This window comes from Rhinolophus ferrumequinum, chromosome 12, assembly GCF_004115265.2.
Source record: "Rhinolophus ferrumequinum isolate MPI-CBG mRhiFer1 chromosome 12, mRhiFer1_v1.p, whole genome shotgun sequence".
Classification (NCBI taxonomy): domain Eukaryota; kingdom Metazoa; phylum Chordata; class Mammalia; order Chiroptera; family Rhinolophidae; genus Rhinolophus; species Rhinolophus ferrumequinum.
The window spans coordinates 667,139-688,466 of NC_046295.1; the positions used below are offsets into that span (position 1 = coordinate 667,139).

At 47.9% G+C, this 21,328-nt stretch overlaps 1 protein-coding gene and 1 long non-coding RNA gene across 5 annotated transcripts in view; one reads left to right on the forward strand and one right to left on the reverse strand.

The window, feature by feature from the left end:
- Positions 1-13,607, reverse strand: part of IPPK (inositol-pentakisphosphate 2-kinase) — a 50,673-nt gene extending 37,066 nt beyond the window's left edge. Inside the window, exons 1-3 of one of the 3 annotated variants that reach the window (XM_033123167.1) lie at positions 12,818-13,591; positions 4,846-4,893; positions 2,749-2,844 (exon numbers count right to left, since the gene is read on the reverse strand). In XM_033123167.1, the coding sequence (XP_032979058.1) occupies positions 2,749-2,844; positions 4,846-4,893; positions 12,818-12,898 (225 nt within the window). In that variant the 5' untranslated portion in view covers positions 12,899-13,591. Of the gene's footprint in view, positions 1-2,748; positions 2,845-4,845; positions 4,894-11,145; positions 11,603-12,817 lie in introns of those variants that run through there. The other 2 variants (XM_033123169.1, XM_033123170.1) reach the window with 2 other exon arrangements.
- On the forward strand, positions 12,509-21,295 carry LOC117032045 (uncharacterized). Of its 2 annotated transcripts, none has more exons than XR_004424674.1 (3): positions 12,509-12,602; positions 20,069-20,257; positions 21,130-21,295. It is a non-coding gene; the product is annotated as an uncharacterized LOC117032045 (long non-coding RNA). The 2 variants fall into 2 exon arrangements; XR_004424673.1 differs by lacking the exon at positions 12,509-12,602 and adding an exon at positions 19,002-19,752.
- Positions 21,296-21,328: the final 33 nt, after the last annotated feature.

The following is a 21,328-nucleotide window of genomic DNA, read 5'->3' on the forward strand; positions in this document are numbered from 1 at the left end:
ACTGAGAGGCACCTGCCCTCAAAGGGACGAAGGGACAGCTGCAGAGGACAAAGGGCCACCAAGGCTTGAGGTGCCCTGGCAGGTGAGCAATATGTCTAGTCTTCTAAACGCTCCCTCAAGAGAAGAGCACCCCCTCACTCGTCATGCAGGGGCCTGGCAATGCTTCCCTCAAATCAAGTTAAATGTGAAGTCAAGGCCACCCCAGTGGCCTCCTCCAGCCTCGGGAGGACTGGCTCCAGAAAAGCAGGGCAAAACTTCTGAAATTCCACCGGTGTCTCAGCTACTCTGGGACTTAAGGTGCAAAACACCTTAGGCATCCAATGGCCAATTCCACATCCGCATCACCCTTGGCATGACCTTGAATCACTTTATTCCCTGGCTTCCAGCGTATTAAACTCTTTGGTTTTCCTTCGCCTCAGTGGCTGTTCCCTGCAAGTCTCCTTTGCTAATTCCTCTTCATTTCCTTCACCTCTAAGTATGGCAGGGATTAGAACTTGACCTCTTCTCTATACCCAATCACACCCCTGGTGATCTCAACCTGTGCTTGGCTTTAAATACTGTCCATGCTGCTGACTTCCAAATGTATACATCTAGGCTGGGCTTAAGCCTTGGACTCCAGACATTTATCCAGCTCCTACGCTGCCTCTCCACTTGGCTGTCTCATAGGCAATTCAAACTAAATGCGTCTAAAACTGAACTACTCATCTTCTCCCCTCCTCCAACCTGTTCTTCCTATTGTCCTGTGTATTTCATCCCTCTTACCCCAAGCAGGCAAATTATGTATTTATTTACTCATATTCTGCCTCACCTAGAATAAACCATTGTTCACATTTTGAAAAAAAAAAAACAAAAACACCTGCAGGCATGAGGGAAACAGCCTCTTCCCTGTTTCTGAACCTCCAGCTCCCACGGGGACTGGCTCAGACCAGTTCTCAAACCAGCCGGGCAGGCCCAGAGGCAGCGTGGGCATGAGGGGTGTGTCTGTTGCTCTGACTGGGCCTTGCGCTCTCATCACTGGGCTGGTTGTATCTTGTCCCAGGGTAAGCAGAAGGGAAATGCTCTCACCAGGGCTCTCTGCCATAATTCATGGCAGCAGTCACAGAAAAGTGGCATTTACACATGCTGGTTCTGCCTGAATGCAGTCTGTGAGGACCAGAGATACACGCTCTGCAGCCCACACCTCAGCCATGCCAGGGGCTGAGCGGCAGTCCTCTCGGGATAGCACATTTACCTGGGAGGAAAAGCAGGTTGTTTTCACGTTGGTGCTATGTTCATGCAGATGAGGTGTGTCGGTGGGATGGACATTCCCAAAACGGGCCCTTGTGGGGCTCACTTCACACCCCCAGAGCCCCATCCACTGTACAAATAAGACCAAACCTGGAGCTAGAGCACGTGTGCCCAGGGCCCTGAGGGGACATTCTGATGCTGTTCCCACAGCCAGGCCACCCTCGGCTGGAACCCTGAGCCCTCCACCACCCTTCTTCATGCTGACCCCTCCCAAGAGAAAGGTCTAAAACCCCTGAGCACTTTCAGACAAAGAAACGCTCCCACTCAGGCAGGCAAGCACACTCTTTCCTCAAGGAGGAAGCTGACCACTGTTGGCATTCTGCACTCACTCAGACACCGTCCAGGCAAAAGGCAGGTGGCACCCAAAGCACGAGGCTCAGCTCTGGGGCCTCACAATTCAACTGGACAGAGGAGACCTCACTGGGAGTGATACTGCCCCCAGGTGGCCCTGGTGAGTCCTGCTGCCAGGCAATCCCTCCCACAATGCCTAGGGCTGAGCTGTGAGCGACCAGGACACTGTGGAAATGACAAACACGACTCTGGGCCAGGCCATCTCTCAGCGTGTACTAGCGAGCCATGGCGGAGTCACGAGGATCCTCAGAACCCTGCACCCCCTGCCAGCTCCACAGCGGGGCCAGCTGGGAGAGGCTCTGATGCTTTCCAATGAGACCACAGCCCCGAGGGCCCCCAGCAGCACCACCCACAGTACACCCTAAGCTTCTCAAGGAACCTCCTTGAAGGCAGTTTGCTGGCAGAGCCATTTAAATTCTACTCGGCCAGGTATTCCTTAAGCTTCAAAGAAACTTTCCCTCGACCTCCTTAATAACACTGTTTTCAGGATAGACACAAAGTACAGTATGTGCAAAATGGAGGCAGTGCTCTGTGCTCAGAGTGACACACCTGCTAGTTTGTTCAGGGCTCTGCTCTAAGACCAGCAGCAAGACCAGCAGAAGCTGAAATGTAAGAATAGCTGTCCCAGGCGTGCACTCAGGGTCACCAGGACCGCAGGGCCTCTGGGCTCCTACACTGCCCCCTCCCCGCACGTCCAACAGCAGACCTGGCCTGTCACAGGCGCTCCTCTGGCCACCGAGACCAGAACGAGCCAGCAGGCAGACCACCTGAGGCCGAGGGAGGCACAGGGTTCAGGGATGCTGTCTGGACCTCCCTCGAGAGCCCTCACTGAGCCGGATGCCTCCAGGAAGGCAGGGTGGTGGAGACAGGGGGTCCTTGCAGGTGGGGGGAGTGTCACGTGGTCTCCGTGAACCTCATGCTTTTCAGCTAGAAAATGGAAAGAACACTATCTGCCCTGTTACCTCACAATTCAGCAAATGAGAAAAGCACTTGGAAAGTCTGTAACTAACGTGAGGAGATACCATTAAGTACAGAGTTCCACACGACAACTGAGAAGTTACTGACAGACTGTACCCACAAGCTTAGACTACATATGTGAAAACCACTTACCCCACAATGAACATAGTTCTCTCCCAAAAACTCTTTCATGACATTTTTGCCGAAGTCCACTATGTTCTGGAGGTGCTGAAATATCTCTTCTGAGGTCTGTAAAAGAGAAGCACACAAAGGCCTCAATGAGCAGACCTGCAAGGAAGTGCTGGAGGGAGCGGACTCTGACACCATCACAAGCCCGTCACACACAGGGCTACCGCGTCCGTGGCTACAAACAGAAGATGGACTCGGAGGAACGGGAGCCTCACCACAGACACTGCCAGACCCACCGGAGTTCTGTCCCCTCGGCCTCCCAGGACGCCCTCTGCATTCTAGCCAGTGCCCCAGGTGACCCACACCTGCGCCTGCCCTCCTCACCTGCCAAGAACACTTGTGGATTCCACCAGTAGCCCATGTACACCTCCTAAGGAATTCAACTTTAAAAATCTCTCCCATCCAAAAGTCATTAGGTATTTAGATTTTATTCTTCAGCCTCCAAATACAGAACAAAATATTTTATCCCAAATCAGATGTTCTTAAAGAAATAATAAACTGTGAGATTTAGGGGAGACAGGAAGTCAGCCTTGTGTCCCTCCTTCCACCCTGAGGTGATGAGTCTGAAGGTGCATCATAGTTCTGTCTCAGCGAGAGGACCATTGTCGTCGAGGGCAGCCGGGACAGGCCTGACACACAGGCCAGGACTCGGAAGGTACTGGGCTGAGCGGCCCCCTGCACCAGTGACATGGCAGACCACAGCCGACATCCTAGACGTGTGCAGTGTGACTACGTCAGAATACAGCCCGACAGAAAAGCCTGAACACACCCAGTGGTCCACACAACTGGCCACAGCGTTTCTGACAGAAAGCTCTTCTTGTTGATAGAATCACCACCCACAATTCTCCACCGATAATGCGGCCAGTGTCATACCATGCCATTTACGTAATAAAGGCAAATTGTTGTCTTGGAAGACATTGCCTCAGTAAATCAACACAGGAAAAGCTGACAGAGTCTGGCCTTCACTGAATCTGGACTCTGCAGATGCTGAGTGGGAAGGAGGGGCTGGAAGCCGCCTCCCAGATGGTTCTAGATTCCACCTGAATTCCACAGAAACACAGCACCCTGCACGGCTCCCCCCAGCAGCCGAGGCGGGGCCTCCCCTCCACCGGCGCCCCCCCGTCCTGGGCTGTCCTTCTCTGCACTGCCACACCATCCCCAGATCTCACAGCAGCCCTGTCCACCCTGGCTCTCCCACAGACCCCCCTTCTCTTTCTATGTGGCTAACCTTCATGCCACAGTCTGTCGCCAAAGGCACCCATTAGCCATCACTTCCCCTCTCTTGCTGGCCGCCTCTCCATAACTCAGTGACTCATCTCTCTTACACCCTGATCTTGCACCCAATTTCCACCCACCACCCACCACTACCGCCCCATACTCACCGTGTGGGGTGTGCCCCCCAGCTCCTGCCTTTGCTCCCCTTTTAAGGTAAGAGTCTGTGCTTTAGAGCGGGGTTCAGCCCAGCCTCCCTCCCTCCCCATCCCAGGACCACAGAAAAGAGGAAGGGCTCTACTGGTCTCTCCGTACTGATCCTCACGACCACAGAGATTTAGATACACACTACAGTGACATCCCATCTCCAGAGAGACAGGTGCTACAACTCAGGGGTCAGCCAGCATGCAAGGCCACAGCAACAGCTTTCTGAGGGTGACAAGTTCTTTGCTTGGATCACTCAGCAAATGGAAACGAATGCTCCAGCTGAACTGCCTATCGGGACCTGTAACGCCGACAGCCTTCATTTTCATAGATACGATTCCACATGGGGAAATGGAGGTAGCAGGGCAGCAGGAAATCACCACAGCAAAGTTGAGACCTGGCCCTGAGTGTTCTGGCCACCAGGAGGGCTCTCTGAACTGCATGGGGCACCTCCCAGCTCAGCACCGAGGGACTCACGCCAGCAAGTCCCTGCAAGACTCAGGGACACACACTTTCTACATGGAATGCTTGTATCATGTTTACATTTCTACAATTAGTACTAATAATTCTACATCATCAGAAATAAAACCAAAGTTTTCTTAAGCAATTGTTTCAATGACTGGGTAGCAATCCCCCCGCTCTTACCTTCTTCCTATTTGGAGGAAACTTCAGAAAACGCAGTACCACACAACGCTGTTGGAAAATAAAACAAAGTCTGATTAGTACTCGCCCAAAGTCTGGGGAAAAGGGTGGTGGCTGTGGAGAAGGGGCCGGGGAGGCTTGGGGGCTGTCCTCAGCAGGACGGAGGCTAGAACCCCAAATGACAGTCCACTGGCCTGGAACACCCAGTGTTGGGTCACACACATTGGGGCCACAGGGCAATCAGGAAAACCTGTGCCCTCTGACCTAGCCAGCCCACTCCCAGGAATTTGTCTCATGAAATAATTAAGGATGTGCAGAAGATTTTAGCTACTGCTTATAAAAGTACTATTTATAATTTTCAATACAATGGAAACAACCTAAATATCCAACAACAGTGAGATGGTTAAATACAATGGGGCCCATTCCAGACCGTGAAACACTGTGCTGTCACTGACGAGAATATAGAAGAGCTGTATTTACAGATGCTGATGTACAGACATCAACTATTGATAAATGAAAAAGGTTACAGAATAGGGCTTATAGAATGAACGTATTTTTATAAATATACAATTATACGTGTGTGCGTGTATACCCTGCTTCCCTGAAAATAAGACCTAGCTGGACCATCAGCTCTAATGCATCTTTTAGAGCAAAAATTAATATAAGACCCGGTATTATGTTATATTATATTATATTATAGGACTGGGTCTTATATTAATTTTTGCTCTAAAAGACACATTAGAGCTGATTATCTGGGTAGGTCTTATTTTCGGGGAAACATGGTATGTATGTGTATGTATACATATGCATACGTGTGTGTGTGTATATATATGGATGATGTATAGGTAAGTTCTACTTATGTGGCATTCAAAAACAGGTAGATCCGGTGATCACCCCTCAGGCAGGTGGGAAGGTCCCAGAGAAAGGTTCTAGATGGGGCTGGTTATGGGGTTATGGGTCCACATACTTTGTAATAATCAAACTATAGATACACTTATTATCTCAGCACTTTTCTGTAGGTTTGTGACACTTCATTTTTAGAAGTTTGTAAAACAAAAATGTTTAAATAAAGTATGCGCACACCCCATTTGTATGAAAAGTCTGAAAGGACTTCAGCACAGTTAACAGTGTCTCCAGGCAGCAACAATTGGGACAACTAATTTTTTGTAAAACTCTGCTTATTTCGGTTTTCCAATTTTTTGTAATGTTCATATAATAAACATGAATGTGAAAAAATAACTTTGTAAACAACTACAGCCTTTGAGGGGGTCATTCTCCAAAGAAATGCCCTGGAGACACCGTGGAGCCTCAGTAACCAGGCAGAATAACCCGTTTGGACACCTTGGGAACCATTCCCGCAGACACAGGCGTTCCAGGCAGAGGATGGTGGCTGGAGAGCTGGGCTGTGCCCAGAGAGCATCCGCGAGCAGGGGAAGGGCACACGTGCCCTGGGACCTGGGTGGGCAATTGAAGAGGATCAGAAGTGCAGCTTTCTGAACCAAAATGTGCCTGAAGAGCAAGGAAGGCCCCTGGAGACCAGACATTTCTCCCCAGCCCACAGCCCCTCCAGTACCTCCTGCCCCACTCAGAGACAACGCACCGTCCTCTCAAACCCAGGATACCTATCACCTGCTTGAGCCGCAAGGCCAGACTTGGGGAAGCCAAGGTCAATAGCATGTCCATGCCCCCATCTCCTGCCACGTCCAGCCACACATCAACACTTGACTGTGGGCATCAACCAGCCAACGATCATTTCAATGGAATCGCAATTCCATCAAAATTCAAGGAAAAACAGAAGGTGACATGCAGAAACCCTAATTCGAGGCAAATTTCCAGAAACGCAGCCCCCAAAAGTGCATCAACTCCTCACCTGGACTCCACCATTCTGTTCAAGACCGCCAAGAAATTCTGAGTCATGTGTGTCTGTTTCAAGGAAAACTGCTCTCTCTACTGACCCATTTATCATCCAAAAATTGTCACAAGAAGTCACCAGCCCACCTCAGGGAGCTGCAGTGTCAGCCTGAGGGCCAGTCCCACAAACGTGAGCACTCAGGTGGCCCACCTGTTCCGGAAGGGGAATGTTGCCTGCCCCTCGTGAGGGCCTGCCCGGGTTGGGCTCGTGGGCCTGGGATCTGCCAAGAGGCCGGCCGTGCGGCCTGGCAACACCCATTCTGGGGGACGGCAGAGGAGATGGGAGAAATCCACCTTACCAGCCTTTGCTGACAGAAAGACACCGTTAGTCCAAGGGCCACCTACAGCAGACGGGTGGGACTGCCGCGGCCACCCACAGGAAGAAACCCACGAAGGAGCCAGCACCACCGCCCACAGCCAGCACCACAGTAAGGGCCAGGGCTCTGCCCAGTCACCAGCTCTTAACCAGCTGTGAGGAAATGACTCCTTTCCTTTCAAAACGAATATCTGAAACCAGATGTTTACAATGTCCCTTCTTCTTAATGTCTAGGATAAAATGCTAAGAAAGGGAAGAGAAAGGAGACAGGGATTATGCCGGACACAGGCCAGGGCAGCTCTTCACCACAGCAGGACAGGGAACTGAGGCGGGAGCTGCCCTTTTATGTCCTTGAGGATAAAAAAACGTGGCACACTCATTCATACCTTGGAACGAACACTAGCTGAGAATCAATGATGTTTACAAGCTGAAAAAGCCACTATTTGGATAAATGGCACATATAAATACACACGCACATTAAACCACCTCAAAACATACAAAGTTAACGGTACCAATTGTCACTTATAAAAGAAGCAGAGAGCACTCAGTGCGGCAAGGATCCCCGGTGTGGTGGGTGGGTGCACTGGCATGTTGTGTGCCGAGGGGCCCCCATCTTTGTCATCCAAACACCAAGGCATTCTGTAAAGCCCAGCTTGCAACAGCTCTAAAAGCATAACCATGCAAATATCTGACAGCATAGAAACAGAGACTGGTGACCTTAGTGCTCTGCGGCCCTGAAGACATGCCTGGAGTTTTTTCTACATATTTAGGCTGTAAAGTTGAGTCAAAAAGCAGGAAAAAAATGGACACAGCATTCCTAAGTACTCAATAAAAGCGTATAATGGAAGGAAGTGCATCAGAGTATTAAAAAAAATTATTTTCTTAGTGTGGAAATGTTGGGCGCATTTTACTTCCCTCCTTGTAATATTCAGTATTTTCTGGAACAGAGGGGGGAAGCAATAATCGGTATTAAACAAAAATAAAAGACCACAAAAAACTATATTAAAAGGCACATCTGCCCACCTGAAGCCCAAGGGAGGGAAGCTGTGGGTGGAAGTGAAGGCTCCAGGGCCTCCTACCAAAGTGCAAGGGGAAGGCCACCCTGACACGCAGGCACCCCGCACTGGTCGTCTCAGGCCGCAGCCTCGCTGCCACAGGACAGGCCCAGGACAGGTCTTCCAATGGGATGTCGAGATGAGCCAGGACAGGGCTCCAAGAAGACCCCACGGCAGCACAGATCAGGCTGCTTTTAAGGGAAAGGGAGAGAAAAAACCCAACAACAGAAAGAATGGCCCCTTGGGTGCTGCCCTGGATGTCCAAAATGGCTCAGGGTGCTTCTCCATGAGGCTGCCTTCCACAGCCACCCTACTGGCCTGAGCGTGGGTTTTGCACCAGAACACTTGTGACACAACACCAACTCCCTCACCGACATGACCAGAAACACACCCTAGGGCCCTAGGGGGACAAGGGGATGGGACAGGGTGGGACATGGTGCTGGGTGGACAGCCTCAGATGGAACAGATGAGGCTGAGTGAAGACGCCTGGCAGAAGGGAGCCCAGAGAGGAGGACACGTTCCCTCCCCAGATTTTGTGGTCCCATGTGGACCCACAGCTGCTGCAAAACTGAAGCTAATGCAGATGGAAGCCACGAGGTAGGGATGGAGCAGGGAGGTGTAGACCCCGGCAACGCAGGTGCGGGACACTCGGGGCTGCAGCAGAAGAGGCGCTCGGTGGTCCCGAAAGGGGTGCACGATATGACAGCCAGACGAGAGGCAGAATGATCTGTAAAGACAAACCAAACTGCATGGAACGCACAGTGGGACTACAAAGAGCCATCAAGACCCCACACCCTCCTAGGCCACATGAGGGCCATGGAGCAGGTGGCCAGGGACCTGGGGCTGCGGTCTCGTCCTTCTGCAGCAGACACAGAAAACTTCATCACCTGCCTGACAAACAGAGGTCACTGCTATCCTCAGTTCTGACCAAGGAGGAGGAAATGGAGCAACAATGTCACCCTGGGAAACCAGGTCTAGCTGGGCAGACCCTCCTCCACCCCCTCGTATGCCAGGAAGGCAGAGCTCAGAGCTTGCCAAGACCAGGACTGGAAACCGCCAAAGAAAACCCAGTTGTGAACTAACAAATCCTAATATTCCCCTGTAGGTGACCCAGGAATAAACAGGTGGGGCTACGTGCAGAGCTCGCCCATGAGCGCTCACCAAGAAAGAAGTCACATCAGCTATATCACCCCGTACGGATACTATTAAAAACCTCAAATGCATTGTAAGTTACTTGTTAAAAAAAATACTACAGGTAACAAAAAGTTAAGACTCTTTCAACTAGATTCAGGAAAAAATTAAAGAAGGCAGTAGCCCAGGTCTTGGGAAAAGCCATATTCAAAAAAAATCCCAGACCGACTCTTATTTGTTTCCAACATGTCCATTAAGAAGTATGGTCTCCAAACCAGAAATCCTAAGATACAAGACAAGATGGAAAGAGTCTGCCAACCCCTAACACCTTTAGGACCCAGACAAACACCCCAGGGCATCAAAACAACCGCTCCCTACAGAATCTCAGAAAGGCTGTAAAACCTGAAAGATGAGGCATGAGCACTCTTCATGCTTTTGATAAACGATCTTTGTTGGCAGGTCTTTCACATTACCTCTGTCACAACAGGTTAGTGACATGAAAGGAGTGAGCCATTATATGCCCTGCACCCCAAAGGTGAGGGCAGCTGGAGGGCAGCTCATGGGCAGGTGATGGCCTGGCTTGTCCCACGGACTCCCACCACTGGAGACACTTAAGAGATCGAATGACAAACCAGGTTACAGCGGCCTTCCCAGGGCAGGATGCTGAGCCAAAGCCAACAAGGAAAGGAAAAGAATGGTAAGTGCAGATGTGAACGTAACAACGCCAGACAGACAGAAATCCCAGCGATGCACGTGAGCGCAGACCTGAGCTCGCTAACCACACTCAGAGTGAGCAAGTGTGACAAGGCCACTAGGACAAGTGACAGTGCCCTCGCCGGCCCACAAAGGAAATGCCCTTGTGGCATGACCCACCATGCGGTCAGTGGCTAGGCCTCCACGCACCCACAGGAGCATGGTGCCAAGCTGGCCACAGCCTTGGAGCTGACCTCAGAGGGTCCGCATCAGGGCCAGTGCCTGGGAAAGGGTTCAGTGGCACAGCTGGACCCAAGGATGCTGAGCACCAGACTGAGGGTGACAGACACAGGATGCCTAAAGGGGTCAGGGGCAGCTGACAGCAGCCTACCAGGTACTGCCCAGTCCTGAACATACACCCCACACCCCATGGCCCTCCTGTGGCCTGCGCTTAGCTCCTCCGTCTCCAGGCCCCACTTTATAAGTCCCACGCCCCTCGAAGCTCCTGACCCACCAGCCCAGAATGCTGTCTGTCTGTCTGTCTGTCAGCTCATATGCCTTCAGTGCAGCTGGGCCCCAGGACTGGCTACCTGAAGGCACGCCATGTTCTGAAGCTGGAGAGGAGAGTACAGACTCATCCCTTTTTCAGGACCTTCCCATTCTGAAAGTAAGTGCTGCCCTCTTTGATCTGGAAGAAATGTGGTGAAGGAAGTCCTCCACCTTAGACCGAATGAGGTGGGCCTGCGAGTCCACCCTCCCTTGTCCGCGGCCTCCCTTGTCCTCCTTTTCTCTATTCCACTCGCACACACACCTTCTGTTTGGGCACGTCACAGACCTGAAAGACTGCCTGCCAGGACTCTCTCCGCCTGCTCCATCCTCAGGCCCAGGCAAAGCACAAGACTTTTCCACACCCAAATGGCACAGTGCTCCCTTCGCTAGTGCCTTCACTTGGTGGGAGGCTTTTCTTACAAGACTACTTGCAATGATAATCTTTAGGCTCAAATGATGGCTAAACACAACCAAGCAGGAATGACCATATTAGAGTAAATTTAGATTTAAAATGAAGAACACAGGTCCAGGGTAGCCTGATGACTGAGTTTAAAAGGGAAAAAGAAAAGAGAAACGAAATGCAACCCTAACAACAGGAGCTGTGCCGTAAGGGAGGGGGCCAGGCTGCCCTGAAGGGTGGACACGTACCTGTCAGAGATGGTGGAGAAGGCACTCGAGTGCCCAAGGACTCTGATCTTCCAGCCTGCGGTCCTTTTATTCCAAGTCTGCAACTTCCTCCTTCGTCTGACGCTACTTTTGAAACTCAGTACATTAGCCTCCCCACTAAAAGAAGCCTTAGTTCTACATAAAATGAAGATACACCATCCAATCTTACTAAGGAATCGGAAGATGAGCATTTGTTTTGTGAGAGTTCAGGAGTCACCACAATAACCCGACAACAAAAGCGACTCATGCTGGAATATCCCATACCTTACCTGACCTTGAAACAATGGGACCCAGCAGACTGCACAGAGAAGAAGCGCTTCAGGTTAAGCCTTATCCATTATTAATTCATCTAAAGATCTCAGCAAAGCCTGTAGTTTCAGTTCTTAAGTTTCCTGACTGTGCTAATGGGCAATAAAATGCAAAAGTGGGACACAGGGTCACCTGGGTGACTGCAGCTTACCCTACAGCTGACCCAGCACTTGGAAGAGCACCACCCAGGGCCTGCACCATCCCGGAGAAGCGATTTGGACTTGGTCAGGGCTCTTAACCTCACTTGCCAGGCATAACCTGTCCAGCTCCTGCTCACCTCATTTTTCTAGCAAGCCCACAAAAGGAGTTCTGTTACTACTTCACTTTGCAAATGCAGAAACGGAGCCTGAGCCAGGCAGTGGTAGAACTGGGACTCTGCCCAGCTATGTGTGACTCCAACCCCATGATCTTAGGCCCTCCCCCAGCCCACCACATTCCTGCCGGCTTGTATTAGACAGCAGGATGTCAGAGAGGTCTGGGCTTTCACACAAATCCCCACGCTTCTCTTCCTGGAATTCACCTCCCTGGGAATCCTTACTGCACTTTCTGAAACTCACCCTCAGTTAAGAAAGGAAGGATTAAGACAGGGAAACTTTTTCAATTGTAAAAGATTCTGCAAAAGAATCTGCGGGCAATGGTCCATTATTAATAGCAGCAGCAGGAGAACTGCAATTCTGACATCTCAGAGGCTGAACTGCCTCGGCGCTGAGAGGTAAACAGCATCCGGGGCACTTCACTTCTTCCCCCCCCCCCCCCCAGCTGCCCAGGCCCTCCATGCCAGCCAGCGAATTCCTGGCGCAGCCTCTGCCCCACCGCGGCTGGGCAGTCGGAGGGGGACCTACCCGGCAGGCGGCGCCGGGCGGGCGCCTGGGGAGATGCGAAACTGATCCAGGGGCAGGGGGTGATATTGGGGTAACACGGAACTCACTCCGGGGGAGGGGGTGACGCTTGGGGGACCCGGAACCAACTCGAGAAGGGGTGATGCTGGGGAGACGCGGAACTGACCCGGGGGTAAGGGTGACGCTAGAGGAACAGGGCACAGACCTGGCGGGCGTGAAACTGGTGGGACGTGGCACTGACCTGCGGGAGGAGGTGACGATGTGGGCACGCGAACCTGGCCCGGACAGAAGGTGATGCTGGGGGACGCGAAACTGACGCGGGGGGAAGGTGTGACACTCCGGGCGGACGCGGAACTGACCCGGTGGGGTGACACTGGGGGGTCGCGGAAACACCCTGGGGGGATGCTGGGAGGACGCGGAAACGAGCCTGGGGGTTGCTGGGGGTATATGAAAACGACCCGGGGCAGGGCGAGGGTCGCGGACCGCACCGACCGTGTGCCGCTCACCTGCGTGTGGGCCACAACCAGGCTCTTGTTGCCTTCGCCGTGGTACCCCCATTCATTCTCATCCATCTTCGCCTTGTCCATACCCCGGTGGAGCTTTAGCGCCTCGTGGGGCCGCGAGTTTGGGGCCGCCAGTCCACCTGGGCACTAGCCGCCGGGTCGCAGTCGTCGGGGGAGGAGCGCCTGTCAGCCACCACCTACGCACGAACCGGCTGCCGGGACTTGCAGGCGAGGGCCGCCGGAAGCCACGCCCCCGGTGGCTGCCATGGCAGAGCCGGGCAATTTCTGGGTTCCTGTTTGCTTCTTCTCCATTGATCACAGCGGCGGAGGAGCCAGCGGCCATCTTAGGTGCTGGCATAGTGACTGTAATCCGGAGCGCGGTCTTGACAACCGGAAATGAGGTTTCTAGTCTGGGCGACGGAAATGAGGCGTGCTCAAGGAGCCCTGTGACTTCTCCGGGGCCCTTGGACTGGTGGGGCCCAGAGGGGCAGATACAAGCGTACTTGGGGTTGGGTGGTCCAGGCGGGTGGAGAGTAAGAACTGTGTCTGGGTTCACTTTTTGCGTGTAGATGTCTACTTGTTCCAGTATCATTCTCTGTTCTGTTCCATTGATCTATTTTATTCTTTTGCCAATACCTGACCATCTTGATTATTCTAACTTTATAGTAAGTCTTGAAGTAAGTATTCCCTGGGCTTTTGCCTTCTGGAAGAGACTATAGAGAACTGGTATAATTTCTTCCTTAAATATTTGGTAGAATTCACCAGTGAATCCATCTGGGCCTAACGCTTTCTATTTTGGAAGGTTAATTATTGATTCAAATTCTCTACTAGATATAGGCCTATTCAGATGGTCTATTTCTTCTTGTGTGAGTTTTGATAGATTGTGCCTTTCAAGGAATTGGCCTGTTTCACCTAGGTTATCAAATCTGTGGTCATATAATTGTTTATAGTATTCCTCTATTATACTTTTGATGTCCATGGGATCTGTAGTGATGCCCCCTTTCGTTTCTTGTATTAGTAATTTGTCTTTTTTTTTCTTAACCTGGTTAGAAGCTGATCAATTTTATTGATCTTTTCAAATAACCAGCTTTTAGCTTTGTTGATTTTTTTTCTATTGACTTCTTGTTTCTAATTTCATTGATTCTGCTCTCATTTTTATTTTTCTTCTGCTTACTTTGGCCTTAGTGTGCTCTTCTTTTTCTAGTTTCCGAAATGGAACCTTAGATTATCGGTTTTAGTAAGATCTTTTCTTCCTAATATGCATCCAGTACTATTAATTTCCTTCTAGGCATTGATTTAATGCATACCACTAATTTTGGTGTTGTATTTTCATTTTCATTTACTTCAAATTATTTTAAATTTGCTGTTGAGATTTCTTCTTTGATCCATGTGTTATTTAGAAGTGTATTATTTAATCTGCAAGTATTTGGGGATTTTCTGCCTTTTCTGTTACTGATGTCCAGTCAAATTTCATTGTGGTCTGAGAGCATACATGGCATTTCTATTCTCTTAAACTTGTTAACATGTATTTTAAGGCCCAGAATGTGGTCTATCTTGGGAAATGCTCCATATGACCTTGAGAAGAATTGTATTCTGCTGTTGTTTAATCAAGTAGCCTACAGTTGTCAATTATATCCAATTGATTGTTGGTACTGTTGAGTTCAACTATGTCCTTACTGATTTTCTGACTTCTGGATCTGTCCATTTCTGATAGAAAGGTGGTCAAGATTCCAACTAAACTAGTGAATTCATCTTTTGCATCACAGTCTGATGCTTTCCTGTTAGGTGCATACACAGTAAGGATTGTTATGTCTTCTTGGAGAATTGACCCCTTTATCGTTAGGTAATAACCCTCTTTATCCCTGATAACTTTCCTTACTCTGAAGTCTGCTATAAAAAAGTGGGTATAGCTATACCCACTTTTTAAAAATTAGTGTTAGCATATCTTTCTCCATTCCTTTGTTTTCAATTTATTATGTCTCTATATTTTAAATGTGTTTCTTGGAGACAACATATAATATAGTTGGGTCTTGTTTATTGGTCCACTTTGACAGTCTCTCTCTTTTAATTGATTATTTAAACCATTGATGTTTAAAGTGATTATCACTCTTGTTCTTCCTATTTTTGTCTTCTCCCTTTCTTAGCATATCAGTTATACGTATGGGAGGGGGGTGTTAACCTTTTTTTAGTGGTCACCCTAGAGTTTATAAAACACATTTACAACTTAGTCTACTTTCAAATAATAGTATACCACTTTACTAAGTGGTATAAAGTAGTGCAAGTACCTTATAACAAACTATTTCTAATTCTTCCCTTGTGGTCCTTGTATCTTTCATTTCACTTATAATGTATATTTATTAAATATAGCTATTTTGAACTGTTATCTATTAGATAAATTAACCAAAATAAAGTTTTTATTTTTACCTTTATTTTTTGTCTAATGTTCTTTTCTTTATGTTGATCTGAGTTTCTGACTTACATAATTTTCCTTCTCTCTCAAAAACTTTTCATGTTTATTGCAAGGAAGTTCTGCTGGCAACAAACTCCCTCAATTTTGTCTGAGAAAGTATTTCTTCTTTACATTTCAACAATAATTTCATGGGATACAGAATATTAGTGTTTCTTTTCTCTCTCTCTCACCAGTTTAAATATTTCACTTTCTTCTTGCTTGTGTGTTTTCTGAGAAGTCATATGTAATTATCTTTGCTTTGATAATAAGCCTCCCCCCATCTCCCAGCTTCAAGATTCATTTTCTGCAGTTTTAATATCATATGCCTAGGTATAGTTTTATTTGGAGTCCTCTTGGTGTCCTCTGAGCTTTGTGAATCTGTGGTTTGGTGTCTGATAAATTTGGGAGATTCTCATTGTTGCTTCAAATATTCTTCTCTTTTGCTCTTTCTTCTCCTCTGGTGTTTCCATTATGTGTCTGTAACACCTTTTGTAGTTGTCCCACAATTCTTGGATACTCTTATCCATTTCTTGTCTTTTTTCTCTTCAGTTTTGGAAGTTTCTATTGACATATCCTCAAGCACAGAAAGTCTTTCCTCAGCTATACTAACAAGCCCATCAAAGACATTCTTTATCTGTTAGTGTTTAATTTCCAGCTTTTTGATTCTTTCTTACAGTATTCCATCTGTTTATATTACTTGTCTATTCTTACACGCTGTCTAACTTTTCCATTACTGCCCTCAGTATATTAAAGTTATTTTAAATTCCTGATCGGATACTTTCAACATTCTTGCCATATTTAAGTCTGGTTCTAATGTTTGTCCTGTCTTTTTTGTTGAAAGTTCTTGTTGAAAGCCAGACATGATGTACTGGGGAAAGGGAACTGCAGTAAATAGGCATTTAGTAATACCGTATTTCCCTGAGAATAAGACCTAGCCAGACAATCAGCTCTAATGTGTCGTTTGGAGCAAAAATTAATACAAGACTCGGTCTTATTTTACTATGAGACCCGGTCTTTATAATATAATGTAATATAAGTAATATAATACCAGGTCTTATATTAATTTTTGCTCCAAAAGACACATTAGAGTTGTCTGGCTAAGTCTTATTTTTGGGGAAACACGGTAAAATGGTAAGATGTAGGGGAAGGGGAAGCGTCCTATAGGATTGTGATTAATCTGTTATTAGTGCCCCTGTGCCTCTCAGTTTTTTCCTTCTTTTCACCCTTTTAGGTGGTAAGGTATGGCCAGAGGGGACTGGAGTTGGGTGTTTCCATTCCCCCATGTTAGGCTGTGATAAAATAGTTTTGTCTTGAGGGTAGGCCTGGTTAAGAAGAATGCTGTAGGGTATTTCAAAATGGCTACTTTTTCCCTTCTGTCGCCGAAAGCCTGGCGGGGAGGAGGGAGGGATTTTTCTCCAGTCTTCACTGTGAGAACCTGGTAGAGAGCCTGGATGTAAAGCTCATATAAGTGTGAGGGTCCCACTATGACTGGGTCTTCCTGGAGCTTTTATCTCTCAGATTTGTCCACACTGAGCCTACAGCATATTTGTCAATTACAGATCAGGTTTTCCTACCCAGGTACTGGTTACAACTGCTCTGCTAAGTTGTGAGTCTGTACTTGTCTGTGTCTACAATTTGGGGGGCAGTGGCATACCCTGTGACCTCACTTCTATGACAAATGTAAGAGTTGGTTTTCCAGTTTGTTCAGCTTTTTACTTACTGTTAGGACAAAGTGATGGCTTCTACGCTCCTTATATGTTGGACCAGAAACTAGAAGTCCTGTTGGAAGAGTTTTTTATTACTGATTCAATTTCTTGTCTTAGGCTTATTAAGATTATTTCCTTTGGAGTCAGTTTTGGTAGTTGGTGTGATTCTAGTGATTTGCCATTTCATTAAAGTTATCTAATATGTCAGCATTGTTATAATATTGTCTCATAATCTTTTTATTTATGTAAGGTCATTAGTAAGGTCCCCAATCTCATTAGTGGTTTCAGTAATTTCAGTCATCTGTTTTTGTGTAGCTAAAGGTTTGTCGATTTGTTTTTAGGAAACCACTTTTGGTTTTGTTGATTTTCTCTATTGATTTTTCTATTTCATTCATCTCTGCTCTAGCCTTTACTATTTCCTTCTTTCTGCTTGGTTTGGGTTTAGATTATCCAATTTTTTGGTGTATTCACAGTAGTCTCTTATAGTCCTTTGTATTTCTGTAAAATTGGTAATAATTTCTCCATTTTTATTTCTGATTTTAATAGCATTTTTTAATCTAAAGGTCTTGTCATTTTTTAATTCATTTTTGCTAATCTTTAACAACAAACAATTTTTGGTTTGTTGATTTTTCTCCATTTTCCCCCTATTCCTATTTCACTATCTCCACTCTAATCTCTGCTTCCTTTGGGCTTAGTTTGTTCTTTTTCTCTCTCCTTCCTTCCTTCCTTCCTTCCTTCCTTCCTTCCTCCCTCCCTCCCTCCCTCGCTCCCTCCCTCCCTCCCTCCCTCTCTCCCTCCCTCTCTCCCTCCCTCTCTCCCTCCCTCTCTCCCTCCCTCTCTTCCTCTCTTTCTTCCTCTCTTTCTGTCTCTCTCTCTCTCTCTCTCTCTCTCTCTTTCTTTCTTTTTTTTAAAGATGAGAATTCATTTAATGTTAAAGTCCAAGATTTAAAAAAAAAAAAAAAAAAAAAAGCTTCAAAACATATACCGTTTGTCCGCCCACTCTGTCCCCAGGCTCCCGGGCCACAGGCAGTCATCCACTTCTTGTCACAATAGTTCAGTTGGAATTTTCTGGAATTTTATATAAATGGAGTCACAGGTATGTACTTTGGGGAGGGAGGAGGAGGCCTACACAGAGTCTTTTCCCGACTGCTGCCAGAGTCTTGAAGTCCCACTGCCAGTACCTTGTCACTGGTCCTGAACCTTGGTTATGCCACAAGTCCCTCTGAGAACCTGATAGATCTGTGAGCCATCTTTCTGCTGATGGATTCACTCGCTCTGAGCTCCAGTGCTGGGACAGCAGCTCGAAAGGCTCCAGGAAGTGAATTATCTGGCCTCAAAACAAGGGCGGGAGGAGCAACTTTCTCCTGGACGCAGGAGCTGGTGGAAGCCATTGTTTCTTTGTTGAGCCCACCCCCTCCCTGCGTCTTTTTCTCAATTCTTAATGTGGGCGGTTAGATTCTTGATTTAAGAGCTACCTTTCTTCTTGCTATCTTTGTTGACCCATGGATTATTAAGAAGTGTTTCAATTACACATATTTGTGAATTTCTCACATTTCATTATTTCTAATTTTATCCCATTGTCATTAGACAATATAGTTTGTATAATTTCAACCTTCTTTATTAAGACTTGTTTGATAATCTAACATATGGTCTATCCTGGACAATGTTCCATATGCACTTAAGAATATGTATTCTGCTGTTGGTTAGTGTTCTATAGATGTATTAGGCTTTGCTTACAGTTCTGTTCAAGTAATCTTGGCTTATAGTCCTGTTAAGTATATTATTTCATTTTTGCTATTCTGTTTTGTTTTATTTATTATTGAAAGTGGGGTATTGAATATCCAATTATCGTTTAACTATTTCTCCCTTCATTTCTGGCAGTTTTTGCTTATTGTATTATTATGCTGTTGTTTAGTACACATACATTTAAAATTCTTCTTGGTGAATTGACTTATTATATAATGTCCTTCTTTGTTTCTCATAACAATTTTTGTCTTAAAGTCTATTTTGTCTATTAGCATAGCCACTCCTGTTCTCTTTTGGCTACTGTTTGCAGAGAATATCTTTTTTCATTCTTTTACGTTCAACTGATTTATATCTTTGAATCTAGTGAGTCACCTGTAAATTCATAGTTCAATCAGGGTGTGAGAAATCCATGAGGTTTGATAAGTAAATCTATCAAAGCTCTGGATCTCTATTGTGTGCTTCCATTTATATAAAGTACAGGAATAGGCACAGGTGACCTGCACTGACACACTCAGGGAGTTATCCCTGGGAGGAGTGGGTGCACAGAGTATGAGGGTTTTGGGGGGCTGCCCTCAGTTGCTTCTCATTTGGATGGTGGCTGCTCGTGTTCAGTTTGCAAAAATCTAGCCAGAGGATACTTGTTTGTGTTGGACACTTGTTTGCATTCTTATGTATGTGTGCTGTACTTTACTAACATGTGAGGCTAAATAAAACAAATCTGGATTCTTGAGATTGAGATGAACAAATGGGATGCTGGTGTATGTGTGTGATCGATTCCTATTGTTCTCTCCTAGTAGGCCCATGCAGGAGTGTGCTCACAGTACCCATGCAGGGAGGCCTTTTCTGGGCGTGAGGCACTGTGGCACTGCCTCTTCCTGTTTAGGGGGAGGAGCTCTGTGGGGAATGGGGGGCCGTTACCCCTGGGACCTGGTCTTACAAAGGTGAAGTCACAGGAGCCATCGTGCTTGCCCACAAGAAACCTGACAAAATGACAACACACAGACCTTACAGTTCTGCTGTCTGGCCACAGCTGAAAGGTGAGCACACAGAGGCAAACCTAATGGCAGCCCATCCCTGCCAAAATCCCACGCCAGGTGAGGTCAGAATGCAGGCACATCTGTTCTCCAGGGAGGCTCCCATGGCAGGAACAGCCCAGCACCGCGCCGGGGCTGGCACACAGAGGTGTCCCCCGAATGTGTCCTGAGAAGCACTCCTAGGGGAACCCTGGACTCTGGCTATTGAACACACAGCTGTTTCCTGTGTGCAGATCTGGCCTGTACATTAGACGCGCACACTTTTCTGAATGCAAATCATGCTTTGATAAAAAGCTGACTTCAATCGCACTCCTCACAGGACAGAGGCCAGGCCGTGGCCTGGCTCCCAGAGCTTGATTATAATGACAGCGCTAGAGCCGCATTAGCAACACTCGTCGACTGGGCATCTGCCACATGCTGGACACCTAGGGCTGGAAGAAACATCGTAACCGCTGAGCAAGGAACTGCAGTCCTCAACCTGTAGAAGAGAAACTGAGGCTCAGAGAGGGTAAGTCAGCCAGGGTATGTCCGCTACCGAAAGAGGGTGATCAACCAAAGGTCTGTCTCCAACCTGACACTTTCCAGCTCTGCAAACCTGCTGGGGGTGGAGGGTGAAAACTGCTCCAGGGAGGCAGAGGTGGTAAGAGTGGAGACATTCCCTCTTGGAAGGGAAGGTTGAGCAGGTTGTCAAATGCCCCTTCTCACAGGCTCCTGGGACACTGTCCACTTGGAAGGCTGCCACTCTACCCTGAAATGAAAAACCACATGAGCGAGCACCTGGAGCACTCTGGGGGCCAGGGAAGGCCTCAGCACCTGTGCTTGTGCAAATCAAACATTCCAACACGTGGGACAGCCAGGGCCACAATACACCACACATATGGTGGGGGCCAAGGGCCAGGTGGTGCCCCCACCTGGAAAAGGGCCTGCCCTGCCTGGCCTACTGCCAGTGTCCCATCCTCCTATTCTCAACCTCTTCCAGGGACCCTTTGGGGCAACATGGGCCAGCGGGGGAGAAGATTCCTTCTGGCTATGGAGTTAGAAAAACAAGTCTCTTATTGAAAGAAAGTTTCAAACTGAAAACAAGTTCAGGCCAACGCTAGCAAAGAAGGATGGAGATCATCAGAGGGGGGAGGGGAAACTCTGGGTGGAAGGAGGGGTCCTGGGGAGATGCCAGGGAAGGGAGGCCCCGGCCTCAGACAGCCTTTTCCCTGAGGTTTGGGTGAAGCTGCTCGGGCCTGACAGGCTATCAGAAGCAGGGGTAGCAGAGCGTCCTAGGGACACCCTGTTCCCTCACCCAGGACTGTCCCCTATGCTCACACACCCACAAGCAATCAGCGGGAAGGACTCAACATGTAAACTCAAGTGTACACATTCCTGCAGGTGAACGTGCTTTTGAGATGATGACAAACAGGTAACTCTTTTACGTGGATCTATTCATTCCTGGGATCAGTGAGCAGGAGTTTGGACAGCAAAGGATGCCATGTTACCCAAATCTCTGCTTTCTGGACAGGATGGTGAAGGCAACGTGCTCTCACTGCTAAGGTACTGGGTGCTCATTGACACCTGATGCCCCTATTGG